The sequence below is a fragment of the Podarcis cretensis genome (genome assembly GCF_951804945.1).
Source record: "Podarcis cretensis genome assembly, chromosome: 10".
In the NCBI taxonomy this organism is placed as follows: Eukaryota; Metazoa; Chordata; class Lepidosauria; order Squamata; family Lacertidae; genus Podarcis; species Podarcis cretensis.
Window position 1 is genome coordinate 24,319,494 of NC_137179.1, and position 20,635 is coordinate 24,340,128.

General features: G+C 41.5%; 1 protein-coding gene across 11 annotated transcripts in view; it reads left to right on the plus strand.

Annotated features, from left to right (window-relative positions):
• The window catches only part of MYBPC1 (myosin binding protein C1), a 99,868-nt gene that overhangs the window by 44,855 nt on the left and 34,378 nt on the right, over nucleotides 1–20,635 (plus strand). For all 11 annotated transcript variants that reach the window (XM_079992225.1, XM_079992230.1, XM_079992222.1 and 8 more), the window contains 11 exons: nucleotides 371–427; nucleotides 6,495–6,664; nucleotides 7,756–7,888; nucleotides 9,356–9,480; nucleotides 10,844–10,949; nucleotides 13,154–13,320; nucleotides 13,488–13,650; nucleotides 14,634–14,740; nucleotides 16,489–16,622; nucleotides 18,831–18,990; nucleotides 20,094–20,198. In XM_079992225.1, coding sequence (XP_079848351.1) covers nucleotides 371–427; nucleotides 6,495–6,664; nucleotides 7,756–7,888; nucleotides 9,356–9,480; nucleotides 10,844–10,949; nucleotides 13,154–13,320; nucleotides 13,488–13,650; nucleotides 14,634–14,740; nucleotides 16,489–16,622; nucleotides 18,831–18,990; nucleotides 20,094–20,198 — 1,427 coding nt within the window. The remainder of the gene's footprint in view (nucleotides 1–370; nucleotides 428–6,494; nucleotides 6,665–7,755; nucleotides 7,889–9,355; nucleotides 9,481–10,843; nucleotides 10,950–13,153; nucleotides 13,321–13,487; nucleotides 13,651–14,633; nucleotides 14,741–16,488; nucleotides 16,623–18,830; nucleotides 18,991–20,093; nucleotides 20,199–20,635) is intronic.

Below are 20,635 nucleotides of genomic sequence, written 5' to 3' on the forward strand. Positions count from 1 at the left end.
AGCCCTTTGTTTTGTTTCAGTAGGCACTTGGTAGAAGTAAAAAAACAAAGCTCTTTGTGCCGACTCTGTTTGAAACACATTTGTGTTACAGGAACACAAATTTAGGCAAATCTGCAGATTTACAAGAATTTGCCTGAACAAGTGTCACAAGTGCAATGCAAACCTTTGTGTTCATTTTTCACAAGTGCTTGTTAATGGGAGTTGTAAATCCTGTGAAAAAGAATACAAGTTTGTGTTGATGTAATCTTCTTACTTGCGTGTCTCTATATTGATTGCGTTCGTAGGGCATCTAGAGTGTATGCAATGTGTGTTGTCCAACTCTCTGGGTATTAAACAAAGGTTTGATTTTGATTTTTTTTATTAATAACAGCGGTGAAGGACAAGAGGATGCAGGAGAACTTGACTTTAGTGGTCTCCTGAAACGTAGGTGAGAACCAAGCAATGAAGTGAGAAGGTGTGGATTGGAAATGGGTTAGGCTTGCACAACAGAAAGCGTCAGGTGTAATCCCGCCCCCCCAAATGTTACCATCCTTTCCTTTTGATTGATGTTTATAAACTTTTAATTCTTAAGGTAATTTTTTTGCTGAGAGTTAAGCCAACTCTGTTAGCACGTTGACAAGAAACCACAAAAGTCTTAGGATATTGTACACTTTCTAAGGCTGCTGCCCCGTATTGTGACTTAATGACATAGGAGTGTCTCAGAGAAGCATTCCTGTGTCACTAAATTATAACATGGGATGAGGGCATACTGGCAGGTGTCAGTACTGTATATTGGTGTTTGTTTTGTGCCTGCATGTTTTCCCCGCTCATGTCCTATCTAGGGATGAGAAATTCAAACAATTGATCTTTGTGCTACACCCATCCCCCACAGAAAGAAAGAAAGAGAGAGAGAAAGAGAAAGAAAAGAAAACCATAACAAAACTGAACTCTGGAACACTTGTTTTCAAAGCATGCAGACCACAGATGTAATGCAGCTTTTTTGGCTCTTGAACTCACCCTCCTTCTGCTAAGGAATGATGTGAAATGATTTACTGAGCTCCGATAATGCATGCATTCTTATGTGTCTGAAAAACACATATGCTGTGGGCTCTTAAAATGGGAAGTCTAGTAGGGCTAGGAAGCAACTTGCTGGGTGGAATCTGATAGTGTATTATAAAACTGGAAACATTTCAGAGGGCACATGTAAGCATTTTTTGAAATTCAAAATAATCCAAGAAGCTGCTAGCTGCGCTTTAAATCCCCAGATATGAATAACAATATGAGCAAGTGTTCAGACATTTGCTTGTCCTTTATATGTGGTTTCAGTTTTCAGTCCCCTGTTCTAGTCATGAGGCTTCAAGGACAATTCTGCCCATTTTAGGTTACTAGACTGAGGCCCTGTTCAGACCTATCAAGCAGAGCTATATTTGTGTTGCAAGAAGCAGGCACACATAACCCTCCCAAAAACAGCACAACACACACGATCCAGGCACTCCACATAGGACCATGTTTTGCAGATGCATGAAATTTGCCCTACCACCTTTTTGAGATAGCTTCTTGGTAAAAGTTTCTATATTTATATTTTCATCCACCTTTCCCTTAAGGAGCTGAGAACAGCACACATGACCCTCCCAACTCCCCACTTCATCCTCATAACAGCCCTGTGGGATAGGTTAGGATGAGAGTGACTGTTCCAAGGTCACCCAATAAACTTCGTGGCTGAGGAGAGATTTGAACCTGGATCTCCACAGTCTTTGTCCAACACTCCCAACCACTATGACATACTAAGCTCATAAATAGGTAACAGGGACGTCATTCTTCTTGCTGGGTCACCAGGGCTTAGGAGGTCACCCTATTGTCACTTGTCAGAATTACTAAAATTATCATATTCTTCTATTTTCAAAGAGCCCTAGTGTGAATTCACTAGGCAATCTAGGGTCCTGCTATAGCCAAGGTGGCCTGGGAGAAATCTCACGTGGCTCTGGCAGTTTCTCTAGGGAAAAGGATATGCTTAATGAAATAACTATTGAGCTTATTGAGTGGGGGGGGGAATCAAATTGTCACAAGATTGAACCAGAATAACTTTGTTTATTGAGCAAGAGCAGGGAAAAAGCAGGCAGCTTTTTTTAGATGGATAAAATTCACCAAATAGTCCATTAATATATCATTTACATAGGGTGGAATCAAAATTAATTTTGAAATGATTTAACCAATTATTTAATTGCAAAGGATGCTGCAAGGTTATTTCTTACATTTATTTCTCATGTTTCTTCCATGGAATTCAAGGAATCATAGAGTGAGTTCCCAGGTCTATCATGCAGGCATCACTGACTAGAGTCAAGGCTCTCCTTTCCAGTAACTGCCTTTGCAGTGAAGATCAGGCTCACCCATGCCTGTATTTAGTTTAAGAAAAAACAAGATATATAGTTGCACACTGTGTTTAAATGCAATTTTAGTTTGGCTTCTGGAAGATGGGTTTTCAAAACATGAACTGACTATGGTTCAAAAGTTGATCCAAGTAAATGCTTAGATGTTATTTGAACAACAACAACAACAACAACACTTTTAAAAAAATCTATTTCATGCTTGCCAGATCTCTATTTTCTCTTCCCTAACTAGGATCCTCAGTTTGGCATGCATTCATTGTAATATTTATATTAATACTAGTAGATATATCTATATCTACATATGGAAATGCATTGGCTTGGTTTGATTTCCCATTGATGTTTCCTACTAATATACAGCTGGTGTGTGGAAAAGTTTTAGTGAATTTGGCAATAGTGTGGAATTATCAGTATTATTGCTACAATAATTTTGTTGTGTTGTATATGGATATATATGTGTGTATGCATATAGATGTATAGAAATGTAACTCTTGAGTGGATAATGGGCAAATCAGACTTTCAGTACAATCTGATTACTTTATTTCATTGCTAAGAAATCATGTTTCATTTCATCACTTAGAATCATGTTTATTAGAATAGGTTTTCATGTCCTGCTTTATATACAGCATAGTTAAGTTACACCTAACTGCTTTAAGAAAACATAACTGTGGGAAGGATTCAGCTAATGAGTCCCAACTAGTGAAAGCCACTAGTGCAACATGGCTTTCTTCCATGCCCCACCACCCAAAAAATTGACTTTCAGGAGAACTCCCAGAAGAGCACATGGAAGGAAGGGGAGTAAGGATCATTCTGTCTGGCAAGGTATAAAGCTTAGACTGATGGAACAATTCCCATAAGTGCTACTTAAACAACTCCTCATTTATTTGCTTCTTGTCATGCTAAACTTTATTTCACTGGCTGTACTGAAGGCACTTAATTCTTCATCAGTAAACCCTTTAGGAAAAATCTGAATGCTCGTATTATACATGCTGACTCTGCAGATTTTAGGTTGAAATACACTGGAATATATAAACTGCTTAAGCCTCTTGAATGACATTGACTTCAGCTCAAATCAATTTACATGGAAGGATGTCAGATTTACATTGCAGCTTATGTTAGCATCTAGCAGCCAAATAGTTAGAACACATGACTGCATTCCTGAAGGCTGAGAGTTTGTCTTACATCTAATGACCAGGTGCAATGCATCTAAACTGTCAATGGTACGCTAATCCATTGAATCGCAGTGACAGCTGGACTTGGGCCTGTCATTCCCTAAAACAATAAGTTTCAGAAAGTGGCTTGATTTAACTGCTTGGATGTAATGAACGTTCATTTCTGCAAAAACAAAGTGAAATTCCAAGAAAGAAGAAAACTGAAGTATTTAACTGACCTTAAAAAATATATATATTTAACAATACATTCACTAAGATGGGATAAAAGATCCACAGACAATAGGATAGATAGAATAAAAGATGCAACAAAAGATCCATATTGATGAAAGGTGGCATTGCGGCCTGTTTCTGCAGGTTCTGTAAGTCTTGCCTTGTAGCTGTTAAGCTGTGTTTTTATATTTTTATTGGATGTTCTTAATTGGTTTGAATGTAAGTCACTTAGGGTCACTCTTTGAGAAAAGTGACTAACAACAACAACATGTCTCATGCCCATTATCCACTCAGCTATTTCATCCTCAGGACAAAGTTTGTTTGCTCAAGGATTTGTTCTTCAGTTGAACAAGGTAAATGAAGAAGGTGGATGAGTATTTCTTATAATGGGTTGAAAATCAGGACGCACCAATCCTCATTCTCAACAACTGCCTAATGAATGTTAAAGGGGAACATTCTCATCTTGATTCCTGTTGATGCATGTGCAACTGAGAGGAGTTGCCACAGCTAGGATGACCAGCCTATTAAAATGAGAATTCATCCCCTTAATGCATGTCAGCTTTTGGATATGTTTGCATTTTTCCATGACCTTTGGAAAGGTAGAATCTCATTGACACAGAAGTATTTTGCAGTAGGTGGCGCTGTGGGTAAAACCTCAGCGCCTAGGACTTGCCGATTGTCAGGTTGGCGGTTCGAATCCCCGCGGCGGGGTGCGTTCCCGTTGCTCGGTCCCAGCGCCTGCCAACCTAGCAGTTCGAAAGCACATTAAAGTGCAAGTAGATAAATAGGGACCGCTTACTAGCGGGAAGGTAAACGGCGTTTCCGTGTGCTGCACTGACTCGCCAGATGCAGCTTGTCATGCTGGCCACATGACCCAGAAGTGTCTGCGGACAGCGCTGTAGAGTGAGATGAGCGCACAACCCATACGGGCAGGGGTACCTTTACCTTTACCTTTTAGCTGACCTTTATAAACTGTAAGCATGAAAAAAGTGAAATAAGAGGCTATATCATAAAGCCACACCCGTAATATGTTAACAGTGTGTATTCTCTTACAGACACTTAAAATAATATTGTTAATGCCATAAAACCCATTCACAACAGTTGATTCATATCAGTACATTATATGAACATTTTGCTAGGATCTACAAAAAATGGCCAAGGATCTTTATAAAATGTTACTGTAAGGCAAAGTATTCCTCCTCACCCCAATAATTTAGTGGTTCCATTTTTTAAAATGAAAAAGACACTGCCTACACCATCATCATCATAATTTTATTATCGTTAATGTTTACTGCTACCAAATTAAAATCAGTCTATTTAAGACACAGGCTCAATATATTCCATGTGGTAGTCTCACCATAAGGTTATCATTCATTTTCACATTATTAACATTGCTTTTGTATTGGATCGGAGATAAATAATTCATTTGAGAATGGTGCTCTGTGTGAGCAGCCAGTTCAGGTGAAAATGACAGGTGACATTACCAATCATGGCAACCTTTTCACAGTGAGAAAATTATCGTTCGCCAACCTGGTATCCTCCAGATGTTTTGGCGTGCAACTTCCAGACAGCATGGGAGCTGTAGTAACCTCAGGAGATTTCATCTGACCACTTCTCTTTATGCCAAGAGGATTTTTCAAGCCTTCTGTAGTGAAATTACATGGTTTGTGTGGTGGGGTGTAACCTTGAAGTATTAGGACACACTGATCTTCATTCACAAATTTCTGGGAGCACTTAAAAATCTGACCAAGTGGCAGGCAAGGCTCATATTAAAACTACTCTCCTTGTAGATTTCCCCATTGCTATTGCAAAAGTTATTTTTGATGGGGTGGGGGAAAGACCAGTTATTGTTTAAGGAAAGAAACATTGGTGCCTTTGCAACTTGTTGCCCTAAGCTACCAGATAATTTTTACAAATTTCCTTTTTGAGACAATGGGTATGTTCACACATCATGGCAAACCATGGTTAATAGTTCCAGTCAACATGCAGATCACTCTCAATTTGCTTCTCTCCACAAGTGGGAGCAACAAACCACAATCAGTAGATTAATGTTACATATGAACTGGGGATCATGAACTGAAGGTAATGTTTGTGCTTGGATTACCACTCTCCCTGGTTTGGATTTAACACTAACTCGGGGACACTATTTCCTGTTTCCACTCACTAGTGGGGAGGAGAAAAGCAGGAGCAATCAGCCTGTTCACAGTAAGCTGCTACCCTGACATGCCAATATTTCTTAATAATCAGACAAACTTTAATAGTAAAATTCTCAACATGCCTCCTTTGTTTATGGCCTGACCCAATAGGCTACTTCCTGTTAATCCCAGGCCTTTAAAAAATTATATTTTTCAAAATCCATCTCACAGTTTTCTTTCCATCAGTTGAAGCCCACACATGGAAAAACAATAGATTGGTGCAGAAGTCCAGTTTCTTTCAGGTGAAATCTCACAGTTTGAATTCAAAAGTCTAACTCAAGATCTGTAAAATGTTACCCTCTGAAGACAGGGGTAAGTATACATCCTGCTACTTCTCTCCCCTTGTTGAATAAGGACGTTTGATTGTACAACCAACCTTGTTAGCTCAGGCACGCCCTTAAGCCTTTGACTTAAATCACTAGCCTTATCTAAAACAACAAAAACAACATATCCCACTGGGAGTTGAATTCACATGTGTCTTCTTCATGACGCCAACTTCTGGCACATCTTTTCTTTTTTCTCTCCTTTCCTCCCCCATCTCTTATTCTGATCAGGGAGGTTAAGCAGCAGGAGCCTGAGGAGCCTGATGTAGATGTGTGGGAGATCCTGAAGAGTGCGAGCCCCAATGACTATGAGAAAATTGCCTTTCAGTATGGAATCACTGACCTGAGGGGCATGCTGAAACGTCTGAAGCGCACCCGCAGGGAAGAAAAGAAAAGTGCAGGTAGGGGAAGCAAGTAAAAGCTGTTTCACATCTGCCAAGGAATACAAGTGACACTTTTCCTCCTAAAAGGTTCTCGCAGACAGGAATTAGTCTTGCAGCCCTCATAACAAGGTCTCTAATTCTTTCCTAAAGAGAGCCATTCTCTTTTTAACAATTGAGCCATGTGAAGAATTCACACACACACACAAGCTTTGCATTGGCTGGGTCCATGGAGGACCCAACCATTTAATGAGCAGACCAGGAAGGAGAACCTCTGGTTCACTCTGATCTAATGACACACCTCCCCATTCCCACGTGCTGCTTTCTGATTGGCCGTGAGTGTAGATTGGCTAGTGCCGCCATGATACAAGCTGACCCCAACTGGCCAAATGATGCTTTCAATCCTTCTTCTCCCTGCTCCTCACCCTGTCGTGGGCACAAAGGGAGCTCCATGACAGCAAGGAACCAGGAGTTTCAAAGGAATTTGTCATATTTTTAACAGTTGAGGCATATGAAGAGTTTCGCCAAGTATGGCTTAATTCTCACTGGGGAAATCAGGCTTGTTAAATTATCTCCCTGTTGCCTGTTATGGTAACTAGGCTTCATGACCTGCAAAGCTACAGTACAGTTTTGGGGGGTCAGACAACTCAGAATTTGTGTTTATTTTAACTCTAGGATTTGAGAGCAAGATAACACATTTTAAAAACAGCAATTTACCATTTGAAACACCTTAAGCAGAATGGCTGATTATTCCATATTTTTCAGGGCTTATCCTAATGGGTATCTCCATTAATTCACTATTGTCCATATGACAATCTCTTCCAAATCACTGCCTTCCCACACTTTCTCTGACCTCAGTCTGGATTGTCTCATGCCAGGGATGCTCCAAAATGGAGTGTGAGGAAATCTGGATTGAGGGAGATGAAAATGTGGGAAGTCTGTGATATGAAGGAGAATGTCGTCTGGACAATGGAGGTATGGGAATCTTACAATCCACATTGAACAACAGTATGAAGGCACCTTTTGACGTTGTAAAGTTTCATGACAGGGTATGGGATTCCACATATTTTCTTTCTGTGTGTCTCCACTTCAACATTTTTATCACCCAACAGCTTTTGCTAAGATTCTGGATCCTGCATATCAAGTGGATAAAGGAGGTAGAGTAAGATTTTCAGTGGAGCTGGCTGACCCAACGGTGGAACTCAAGTGGTATAGAAATGGGCAAGAAATACGTCCAAGTGGAAAGTAAGTATTCCCATAAACGCAGCTTTAAACAATGTTTCATATTCAGTTCTTATATCCTTAATTAAGAGAATTGGGTGTTTTATTGCAGGTGTATTCTGCAGTATGTTGTTGACATATACTGTCAAGTATATAAATTGCAAACTTGTATATCCATGTCTGTTATATATTGACAAGCAGAGCCTGTGGCAGGAGGATGAGATGCTTCTGAGGACTGGATGTGTCCAGGAACTCTCTCTACCTCTGCCATTGCCAGCCACTCTGAACAATGAGCCCCCTAGGACAGAAAGGAAGAAAAGTCGTGAGGAAGAGTTTGGGTCACTGGAGTAGAGTCTGTGTTCATAATCGTTGCCTGCTTCCCCAAGGCCTGTACATTCTCTCAAGAAGCCAGATCAACTGAAGATACTACTTTGTGTTTTTCGGGCCACCAAGCAGCTGTTAGATGCTAATGAGCTTTGGTCATTACTGACCTGAAACCAATGTGAACCCATGACCTCAAGGTGAAAGGCTCCATATCCCATTACCTATCCCTTGAGCCATCTGGCCTACCAGTAATGTTGGCTCCTTTGCCCCAGCTATTATTGTACTTTCTGAAAAAATGACAAGAGTGCTGGAATGAAACCTGGGCTCCTGTTACAGGTTATTTCCATCTTCACTAATCTAGGGTTTCAGAGACTGCTCTGTTTGGGCCTCTTTAACTTTGTAGTTTGCAATAATCCTTCCCCAGCTTCCTAGAAATAATGTATTCTGATAGTTTTAGGGCCACATACATTAACATACAGGTGTTAAAATGCAAAAGAAATAAGCCATGGGGTGGAGGGATGACGACTGATAACTATTAATAATTGCAATAGGTCTTGGGGAAAATCTCTCTTCTGAAACTTTTTGCTTTGGGGTGTGTCAATTCACTGTTGACACTTGTGGAGGGCTTTCCTCTAATCTGTAGCAGAAAAGGAAATAGTTAAATTCCACACCACCACTAGCAGCAATGGTTACAACCCTACCATAAACTTAGGCTAATTGCTTTTTTTTTAAATTAACACCACCTCTATGCCTCCCAATAACAGTTTTTTTTCTGGATGGCTTACAGATAAAAATCCATTAAAAATGCAATAATAATGCAATATTTAATGCTGTATTGTTTTTAACACTCGATTGGGAGCTGCCCAGAGTGGCTGGGGAAACTCAGCCAGATTGGGGGGGGGGGATAAATAATTATTATTTATTATCGTCATCACCATCATTATAGAACAATAAAAGCAGCATGCAAATTTCATTATAAAAAATCAATTTAAAAATTCCATGGCAGAAAGTATAAACAGGTAAGAGAAATACATGGCACCTTTTTAAGACATCCTGTTGCATAGGTTCTTCCTCTACACCAACCTTCTATTAGATCAACAGAACACTGTACAATTCCTAGAAACCTGGCCATAATTCCACGTTTGCTATTTTGCCATTTTCCAACAGATACATATTTGAACACAAAGGTAATGAGAGAATCTTATTTGTCAACAACTGCATGCTCACAGATGACGCCCGCTATCATGTGACTGCTGGTGATGAGAAATGCTCTACAGAACTCTTTGTAAGAGGTAAGCAAGATTACAAAGTTTCTGTCAGTTTCTCTGCTAATATGAAATAGCACAGTTTTGTGGTTTATTTGTTCTGCATGGGGATGACAATTCAAACAGATGAAATGAGCCACCTGTACTTGCTATGGCTTAACTACAGTCATGGGTGCCCAGCTACACCCTGGAGCATGTGAGAAAGGAAGACCAAGGCCAAACAGAGTTTCCCCTTCTCATTTGCTCTTCCATTCCCATGACCTTTCCACTGCCACCAGGTGGAAGTCTTTGTTTTCCCCTGGTTCCCATCACCAAACAGCTTAAGCTCACTTGGGTCTCCAGCAGGCATTGTGGGGTTTGTCTCTGAAAGGTCAGGGGTATAAAACTGCAGATAAAGAGACCATATGGCTTTAAAAATATTTTTTTTGGGGGGGGGTTAACATCTGAATAGTTTACACACATAACAATCCCAAAAGAGCTAAAGGGTGATGAAGTTTTTGTTGTTTAGTCATGTCCGACTCCTCGTGACTCCATGGACCAGAGCACGCCAGGCACTCCTGTCTTCCACTGCCTCCCGCAGTTTGGTCAAACTTCAAGAACACTATCCAACCATCTCGTCCTCTGTTGTCCCCTTCTCCTTGTGCCCTCCATCTTTCCCAGCATCAGGGTCTTTTCCAGGGAGTCTTCTCTTCTCATGAGGTGGCCAAAGTATTGCAGTCTCAGCTTCAGGATCTGTCCTTCCAGTGAGCACTCAGGGCTGATTTCCTTAAGAATGGAGAGGTTTGATCTTCTTGCAGTCCATGGGACTCTCAAGAGTCTACTCCAACACCATAATTCAAAAGTGATGAAGTTAAAACAGGATAAACATATCCAGTTCGTCTTATCTAAATGAATTTTTACTTGCTAAAATTCTGTTAGGCAAAATTATTTCCGTAAGAGTTCTTCCCTCTTCTCTCTATGTCTCATAGAGGCTCACTTTTTAAAATTATTATTATAACAGGTTGTAGAATCAGGGAGCTGGAAGAAAAATAAATGCTACGGACAAATAAGTGCATGTAGTCTGAAAGAAAGAAAATGGGGGTGGGGGGAAGAGAAGGCAACTTTTTCCCTATCTGCACTGTTTTGATGTACTGGTGCAATATCCTAGGTCAGCTGATAGTGACTGCACAATGCCATGTTTTCCAGTCTAAGTCCATCAGTTTTTCACCACTCTTATGTTCTTCTTTGCTCATGCAATGGATCATAAGACTTAGGGCTCCCAGAATGCTCCAGCTGCAGCTGGTGTAAGATGTGGAAACTTGATCTTGCTGATTCAAAGGAGGCTGCAATGTACAAAACCATCTAATGTCATGATTTTAAAACAGAGTGTTCTTTGTTCCTCTCCCCTCAGAGCCCCCAGTGATTGTGACCAAAGGCTTAGACGATACCAGTGCTTATATTGGTGACAAAATAGAATTATCAGTTGAAGTGTCTGAAGATGATGCAAATGTGAAATGGTAAGCCACTTACATCCTTCTTTAATTAATATTTTTTGTGGGGGGGGGGCAATCCTGCTGAGATTAGTTGTGGTTAATGTAACAAGTTAGTCATACCCAGTTTAAGTTCCATTGCTTTTAACTGGGCATGGCCATAATGGATTTTAGCTAGATTGGACTTTTGTTAGCCTGAAATGAAGTGCCTGTCAGTATAAGGGTGTATTGTACAATTTATCCTGCTGCATTTTTGCCTAGGTGGCTGCAAACATACCTTTAAATCAGACTTCCCCAATGTGGTGCCCCCCAGTTGGGGCTGGGGCTCATGGGAGTTGTAGTCCAGAGTATGTGGAAGGCACCATGTTGGGGAAGGTTGGCTGCTTTAAGAAGCAATTCAGGGGTAGCCAGTGCAGCACCCTCCAGATGTTGGGTCTACAACCCCCAACATCCCCAACCATTGGCCATGATGATGAGGGCCAATGGGAGTTGACCCAACAACATCCAGTGGGCTCGTTAGCTACCCCTGCAATAGTTAGAGGTAATTCACTAGAGCCACATATGAATATTTCATAAGGTTGTGAATTTTTCACAGAGGAACAGCGGCCCATGAGGGGAGATGTAAGCTGCCATGGAATTTACTAATTTTAGGTGTTCCAAAGAGCAGACATGGCAGTTTAGCAGCTTTGGATCATGTGCAAATGTCAGCATGTGCACGTGGAGTTTTGTACAAGCAAAGGTTTATGCAAGGAGCATCCCCTGGCACTGAAAAAATAAGGCTTTCCTTGTTCAGCTCAGCTTCAATTTCAGTGAAGATTGTGTCCAGGTACACCTAAACCCTAAGAGAAATGGATTTGGACAAATCATATTGCTGAATTCAGTTGTGCAAAATATAACAAAAAAGCTACCAAGTGCCAGTTATGCCATATGCATCAACAACATGGTAAGAGGACGAAAGTGTGGGTGTTCATGATTGCTCTATATCTTTGCTGAGTGACCACAGCCATATCTGTCAACTTTTAGATTGCCACTCATGGCTTGTTCAGCTTGATCAGATTTAAAAATGGCATGGAGCTGCCCCTTGATGATAAATCTCTATTTTAAAAAAGGAAGATTGGAGATAAAAAAACTCACCCTGATCATTTAGGAACAAAGTTGCAACTATGTTCAATTTACTTTTAATCCAGAGCTTGTAGGACAGAGATGTCTTTAATAATAAACTAGTACTAGTGTAATGAGACTATCCCTGCGGCGGGGTGCGCTCCCGCTGCTCGGTCCCAGCGCCTGCCAACCTAGCAGTTCGAAAGCACCTCCGGGTGCAAGTAGATAAATAGGGACCGCTTACCAGCGGGAAGGTAAACGGCGTTTCCGTGTGCGGCTCTGGCTCTGGCTCTGGCCAGAGCAGCGATGTCACGCTGGCCACGTGACCCGGAAGTGTCTCCGGACAGCGCTGGCCCCTGGCCTCTTAAGTGAGATGGGCGCACAACCCCAGAGTCTGTCAAGACTGGCCCGTACGGGCAGGGGTACCTTTACCTTTAGTGTAATGAGACAACCCTTTCACATGATGATTATCACATGAAAAGCTATTCATTGGGGGGAGGGATTCTGCCACAGAGATAAACATTATTTGTGGTCAATGAAAAGCTAATTGCAATAAAAAATAAAAACCGAACATCTCATAAATATAAAAATAAAATCTCTCTGTGTGTGTGTGTGTGTGTGTGTGTGTGTGTGTGAGAGAGAGAGAGAGAGAGAGAGAGAGAATATGAATATTGTGAAAGCGTCAGCTTATATTTCTAATGGGGAACCTCTTTATGGAAATATTTGCTTTTGTCTTAACAACCCTACCATTAGATAGAGGCGGGTGGGTGCTTCAGGCAGCAGGCTGAGTTGGTGGGTGGAGTGGGAACAGGGAACAGTAGCAGCAGAAGCAAGGTGCTGGAGGACAGAGTTCTGTGTTGCACACGGCCTGCCCTGCATCCCCTGAGTGAGCCTCCTGCTCTCAGGTGTGCTGTCCTGTTTCCATTATTGAAGTAAGATGCCACTGCCAGTCCGATGGGCTTCTGGCAAGTGGAACCACACAGGTAGGGGTGCGCCTTGTCCTTTGTCTCAGAAGAATGTCTTTCAAATCTACCAGAAAGTTTTTCCAGGGCGTATTTCCAAGCAGAAAAGATTGTGAGTTCTTATCAGCAGACAGTCACCTTTTTGTTTTGGTTGTTGTCCCTGAACAGGTTTAAAAATGGTGTGGAGCTGCCTCTTGATAGTAAATCTCGATACAAAGTGAAGGTTGAGGGTAAAAAACACACTCTAATCATCGAGGAAGGAACCAAAGCTGACAATGCAACTTATTCAGTGATGACAACGGGAGGACAATCATCTTGTAAACTAAAAGTTGACTGTAAGTGTGGGGGGTAGGGTATGGTGTTCTAGTTGTGCTGGAAATTGTACATTGTGAATGTACACAGTAGGTTCCTGTGGTCCAGATATGCTCCAGTTCAGCACCGCTGACATAAACAGATCATGATGAACTGCTGCAATAATTTTTCTCATTTCTCTATTTCAAAGTGAGGCCACTTAAGATACTACATCCATTGGAAGACCAGACTGTGAGGCTTGGCAAAGAGCTCTCCTTGAAATGTGAGATCTCTGAGAATGTAGAAGGGAAGTGGTACAAAAATGGGCAGCTTCTCCAACCCAGTGACCGCATTAAGATATATCACAAAGGAAGGTAGGCATGCAAAACAGTAATCCTTGAATATCAGGGTTAAAAAATGCCTGGAGCCATTCCTTTACTACAGGTAGATAGGGTTGCCATACGTCCAGCAGGTATTCAGCCCTCGTAAGCAGCATGGGGGGCGGATTGCTGAAATGTCTGGGAAAACTAAAAAAAAAGCTCAACAACAAGGATAAAGGTTGCTGATTTCAAATGACAGCCATCTTGGGACATTCTGGTTATGAAGAACAAGTAAGACCCATATATTTATAACCAAAAAAGGGGGCAAACTAGATGAGTAAAAACAAAATAAAAGAAAAAAAATTCCTTCCAGTAGCACCTTAAAGACCAACTAAGTTAGTTCTAGGTATGAGCTTTCGTGTGCATGCACACTTCTTCTTCGTGTGCATGCACACGAAAGCTCATACCTAGAACTAACTTAGTTGGTCTTTAAGGTGCTACTGGAAGGAATTTTTTTTCTTTTATTTTGTTTTGACTATGGCAGACCAACACGGCTACCTACCTGTAACTAGATGAGTAAAGGAAGACTCATAATTAACATTTCCTGATGCATTTTAAATTAATAACTAGGTTGGGGGGGGGGAGCAGCAATCAGATCAGTGCTGCTACATGAGTGCTTCTTCTATTCTCAGGAGAGTAGATGAGCACCCAGCTGCTAAAATAGTAAAAATGGTATCGGTATCATAATTTGAAAATCAAAGGGCAGAAATCATTTATAGCTGCACACACAGGAGGAGGAACCCATACATTTTAGTGGCATCCACCAGTTCTTCCTCTTACAAACTTGATGGTATGAAATGTCTGTAAAAATGTAGGTGTAAACTCATCTTTGCATTCAGAAATATGAAACAATTTGGGTCTAATTCATACGACATTAGAATTGTATTGTCATATAATGCAGTGTATAGTTTATGGTCTCATACTTTAAGTTCTTGCATATTTTTTTCCTTTAAATTTTCCTTCTTGATTTTCCACAGAATCCATCGGCTAATTGTTGATAAATCACTCATTGAGGATGATGGAGAGTACATGTTTGTTCCAGATGCCTATAATGTCAACATCCCCTGCAAAGTGCATATTATAGGTAACTTTTGAGTTCCTGTTTGTTCCTTTTTTAAAGTGTTTCATGTTCAGAGGCAGGCCTGCGTGGATCACAGGGATAATGTACTGTTGGCCTTAAAGCAGAGATTGGATCAGCTAGATGATTTGCTAGTGGTTGCTTTTGTTTCCTGCATTTGAGCATTTGTGTCATACTGGGAAATTGGTAGAGCTGGAAGCTATGCCTGCAGTTCACTGGGGCTTGCATAGTGAGATACATTCAAGGGTCAACCATGTGTATCTGTTGTAGCAAGAACAGCAGAGAGTCTTGTGGTACCTTGTTGACTAACAAAAAAGATATCACACACACACACACACACACACACACAGAGAGAGAGAGAGAGAGAGAGAGAGAGAACAAGTTTGTTTTTTTCACAGTAGAATTGATAGTTTTAAAGATCCCACTGGATTCCTTGTTGTTCTTTCTGCAACACTGCTACTCATCTGGAACACAAGGAGACAGAAGAGAGAGCAGAACATTTATTGTAAAAGGTATATGGAAGGCTATATTTAGATCCTGCATTGAAAAGGTTGGACTAGGTTAAGGATATGACTCTGCAGATGCTGTTGGCTGACTGCTTTTTAAAACCACAGCACAGCCTATGGTTGCTTTTGTTCAAGGTCAGGTGAAAGGTCTGCCACAAGCCAATATTGCAGTTGAACAAACTTCTGAACAGTGGGATGACTTGCAGGATGTTTTCTCATCTTTTTCAATTGCTTTGACCTGTTACTCTCATATCTCCCTTAGAACCTGGGGTTTCCTCCTGGTTCAGGTGGGTTCCAACAATCTGTGGAATAGGAAGCTGGTATAATGTCCAGGTTTAGAGCTAATGCAGCATCATTGCCTGGTTTGGCCATTAGTCTGGAGTAGAGCCGTAGCTAGGGGGTGGCGAGGTGGGCCCTCGCCAGGGGCGCAGGCGATGGGGTATGTGTGTGCAAAATTGGCTAAAAATATGTCCATAAATATAAATATGTATTATTGCCTCATAAGAAATAGTTTTTAATAGAGGGTGAATTGAATGGGAGGGGGGGTTGGAGGAGAGGCGAAAAGAAGAGCTAAGTTGTCTGTGGCTAGGAGGCGCTATCTGGATGGTTATGCCAGGGGTGCAAGTACACCTAGCTACGGCTCTGGTCTGGAGAGCAGCATCACTGCTTCCCTGGCTGGTGAGATGTTCTGTGACATCCTTTGGTTTTAGGTTGGCTTTGTTTGGACCATCTTTTCTAAGAACAGGTGTGGGGAACCTTTGGCCCTTCAGGTGTTGCTGAACTACAACTCCCATCATTCCTGTCCTGTGGCCATGCTGGCTGGGTTGGTGCTGTAGTTCAACCACACCTCGAGGGCAAAAGGCTCCCCATACCTGCTAAAAGGGAGATATCTTCTTCAGTATTTCAGAGGACAGTCTTATGAAGATAAGTATGCCATAAGAGACATATGCTTAAGGTGTACTGAAGCTGGGGAAAATCTGTAATATTCCCGATTATAACATATGAAAGAACCAAAAATGTGTAACATTTCTGAATGCACCAGATGAGGGAGCCAATTGTATGAATGGCTTGCTAACAATGTTTGGGAGAGCACATAGGACGGGATGATTTGTCAATTCCAGGATTCAGACATAAAAGAAATGGACAAGTTTAGAAAGTTTTCATCTGCTGCTTTCTGTACTGTTAAGCTTTGTACATAATGAAATGTTCTTCTCATTGTGCAAATTCCTCAGTGTCTCAATTTTGCAGATCCTCCTAAAATCCACCTTGACGGGCTTGGTGATGGCAATACAGTGACAGTTGTAGCAGGAACCAAGTTACGTCTTGAAATTCCTGTCTCTGGAGAGCCTGCTCCAAAGATTATGTGGAGCAGAGGAGACAAGGTACAACTATAACATAGACATATATCTGCAATCTGATGTCAAGTCTTTAAAAATTATCAATTTTGTTGTGCTTTATAATAAAATATGGGTAGCAGAGTAACCTGTATCAACAGTGGCATAACTTTGAGCTAAGTTTTGGGTGATAAATGATTGCTCCTAGCATATAGCACACAGGAAGCACATTATACTGGATCAGATCCTTGGTCTCTCTTGCTCTGTAATGTCAAGACTGACTGGCAGTAGCTTGCTAGACAGGCGACATTCCCAACCCTACTGTCAGATGTTGGGAACTGAATCTGGGACCTTTTTGATAAAAAGCAGAAGATGCATGGCCAGAACCTTCCGAAGCAGAAGAGTGAGCCATCCTTGACTAAACATCCTGTCCTTAAAACAGGAGGATGCCTAATCTATGAAAAGCTCCATAATTGCTGCGGTTATTTTCACAATAAAATGTAAAAGCCACTTATCATTTTGTATGAAGTAGTGCAGGGGGGAGAAGAGGGTAAAGAATAAGCAATGGATTCAAGCGGAAGTGTGAGTACCATTTAATCAATAGTCATCCTACCATCTCATCATTCCTCCTAGTGATGTGCTGGGTGACTCAGCTCACAATAGGTTTCGAAGATGGAGGGATTTATGTCCCTCATATCTTATGTCTTGTCCCTACTGCAGTTACGCAGATGTGTGTCAACTAGTGTTATGTTCTGTGTGATGCTGCTTGTGATAGGAACACAGGAAGCTGCCTTTTGCATGGTTGGACTGTTTATCCATTCAGCCCAGTATTTTTACTCTGACAGCAGTTGCTGCCCAAAGGTGCTCTGTTTCACACTGTTACATGAGATTCATTACCTGAGATGCTAGGGACTGAACTCAGGAACTTCTGCATTCAAGTCATGTGGTCTACTTCTGAGCTGCAGTTCACTCATGCCCATTGCATCTCAGTCTAACTACTAAATAACTAGGCAGATTTGTAGGGACTACCCACAATGTATTTCACCTGTACAGAAGGCAGAGAGAGGGTGTGTGTCAAAGAAAGGGTGGTGTAATGGGAGGAAGTGTGGCAAGAGAGTTGGGTGGAGAGTTAATAATGTTCTAAAAACATCCTGTGTAGATGCTCATTTCACTGCACAGATTATAGCTTGCTATGTGGTGGCTGATTCATTCTCAGTTGCACTCCATCCCAGCACCTCCTACCTGCTTTTGTAAGGGACTATGGTCTGCAGTGCTGCTTCTAGTGGTAATACCAAAATAATAATAATAATTTAATAATAATTTATTATTTGTACCCCGCCCATCTGGCTGGGTTTCCCCAGCCACTCTGGGCGGCTTCCACAGAGACCAAAAATACACTAAAATATCACACATTAAAAACTTCCCTGAAGTTTTTCCCTGAAAAGAAGTTGTGATACCAGTTTGGACATTACAGTGGTACTTCTGGTTGTGAACGTGATTCGTTCCAGACGCCCATTCACAACATGAAAAGAACGCAGGTGTGTGGCGCGATTTGGCACTTCTGCACATGCGCGAGTGGTGAAACCCGGAAGTAACCCTTTCCGGTACTTCCAGGTCACTGGGGGACGTAACCTGAAAGAACGTAACATGAAGCAAACGTAACATGAGGTATGACTGTACTGTAGAGTGTGTGATCCATTGACATGCTCTACATTAAACATGTGTTTATTCCTGTTGGCAGGACTGGCCCATCCATGAGACAAGGTGAAGCAACAGCCACAGGTGGAATGATCCACAGGGGCAACAGATCTAGCCTCCAATGAATGCATTGCCCACTGCTGCTGCTGCTGCGGTAGCAGTGACAGCTGTGGTGTGCTCCTTGGAGGTCGGATCTGCCACCTCCTTGGCAGCCCCCTCCCCCCGCCACATCTCAGTGGCCTCTTGGCAAATAGGAGGCACTGCTGTTCTCCTCCCACCCATGTCCCCAATGTAGATCTTCACTCACTTCATGGTGGTGGGGAGGCACCATTTTGTAGTTTGCCTCAGGTGCCAAAATGTTTTTGGCCAGCCCTGTCTGTTGGGCACTTTGTCATCTCTTATTCAAATTACTGTTAGATTTTTGTATATATCTTGTGGCTAGCTTTGCAGATTTCTATTTTGATACCATGCTTTGATTCCTATTTGCCAATCTCCTGGTGGTTTCAATCCCATGGTGTAAACTCTCTCTCCTCCTCCCCTCCCCTGCATAATTGATAGTGGCTCATGGATCCTGCAGCCAGAATACGGGCAGATAATTACCCAGACAGCAGTTGTTTGGTGATTGATTCAGCTGAGAGAGATGACTCAGGTGTCTACAGAATAATGCTAAAGAATGAGGCAGGAGAAGACACAGCCCACATCAACATCAAAGTGGTTGGTGAGTCTTTCCAGTTCAATACTTAGTTCTGCGTTGTTATTTATTATTTCTATGGGTCTTTTCAATATACAAAGTACTTCATAGGGCTGTAGCCAAGTATTTTTTACTCAGAGCAGACCCACTGAAATTAATGAATCTAAGTTAATCCTGTCCATTAATAGATTTACTCTTGAGTAGAAATGGAATACAACCCATAGTTTTTAGCCTCACTGATTTTATGCCCCCCCCCCCGCTTTTTATTTTTTAATATGATTGCATTTGATTTTTGCTTGTTTTCTTGAAAAAGTAATAGCTTTTAAACTATGCTGTTCAATGTTCAGAAAAAGTGTTTGAGTGGTATACAAAACTAAATTTTAAATGAGCTGAGGTAAGAGATAATGGCCTGGTCTGCTTGTCACATTAAAGCTTGTACACATTGCTCAAAACAACCCAGACCATGTCTTGATATGTCACCCAAATCTTACCTCATGGTTTTTTCTCTTCAAACAAACCATGAGTGGTAACCAAGGTTTGTTCTTCACTTACTGCTTCTGTTCTGTGAAGGTTTGGATGATATGACAAGCCAGACTCCAGGTAGGATTCAACTAATAAGCTCTGAACAAGGACATCTGTTTGAGGAATTGGGCTTTTTCCACTCTCCTCCCCCTGCATGTCTCCTCCTCAAAATTGACTCTGGGAAGGTTGGGAGAACCCCTGGAACAACATGCGAGGGGAAGAGAGGGGGATAATTTTGCCTGGTAAGCTGAAATGCTTGCCCTGACATAATTATCACTTCAAAGACTTGTTTTGTCTGTGGTGCAGCAGCATGAATGGAAGAAGAACACTGAGGGGGTGTTTGTGCAGCATGGTTTAATATGATGTACAAAGTGGACTAATTATTGTTTCAAAGACTGCCAATGAACTTCTTTGTAGTTGAGTGCTGATTTACACCTTGGTCTTGTCTAGAATATTTTTTTTGCAGTTTGTTTATTAAAGGTCTACTTTTTGCTCCAGTTTTGCTCCAGTTTTAGTGATAAGCAATAAACAGTTCACTGTACAGCAATATCAGCACGTTTAGTAGGGGAGGCTATCCAAGGAAATAAAAATATTTTTGCTTGCAACAGATATTCCTGACCCTCCTGCGGCACCCAATGTGGTTGATGTAGGAGAAGATTGGTGCATTATGAACTGGGAACCTCCAGCATATGATGGTGGGTCGCCTATCTTAGGTAAGTAGATCTAGCATCTGCACAGCTATTTTGATATTTCCTAGCTTTTTACTGTCAAATTTAATGGGAACCTCTGAGTTGGTGCCCACATGGTGGACATCCAGCTGCTGTCTCTTAAAATAGAATTTTCTGAGAACTAACAAAGGAGATTTTCATCTTGTGTATATGACTTTATAGATACCATTTTATATACAGGCAAAAAACTTTCACAGCCTTCTCTCTGTGTGTCTGGATACATGTAACAAAAACAGAGCATGTGACATAACAGTAATTGCCTCCAACTTTCCCACCCTAGTTTCACTTTATTGACTATCACTTTTGAAAGAAGAGAAACTTGGAGTGTGATAAACATTGCATCACACATTCAGTTCCTCTACATCAGAGGTGGGAAACCTTTTCAGTCTGGTAGGCCAGATCAATATTTGTCTCCACCCGCC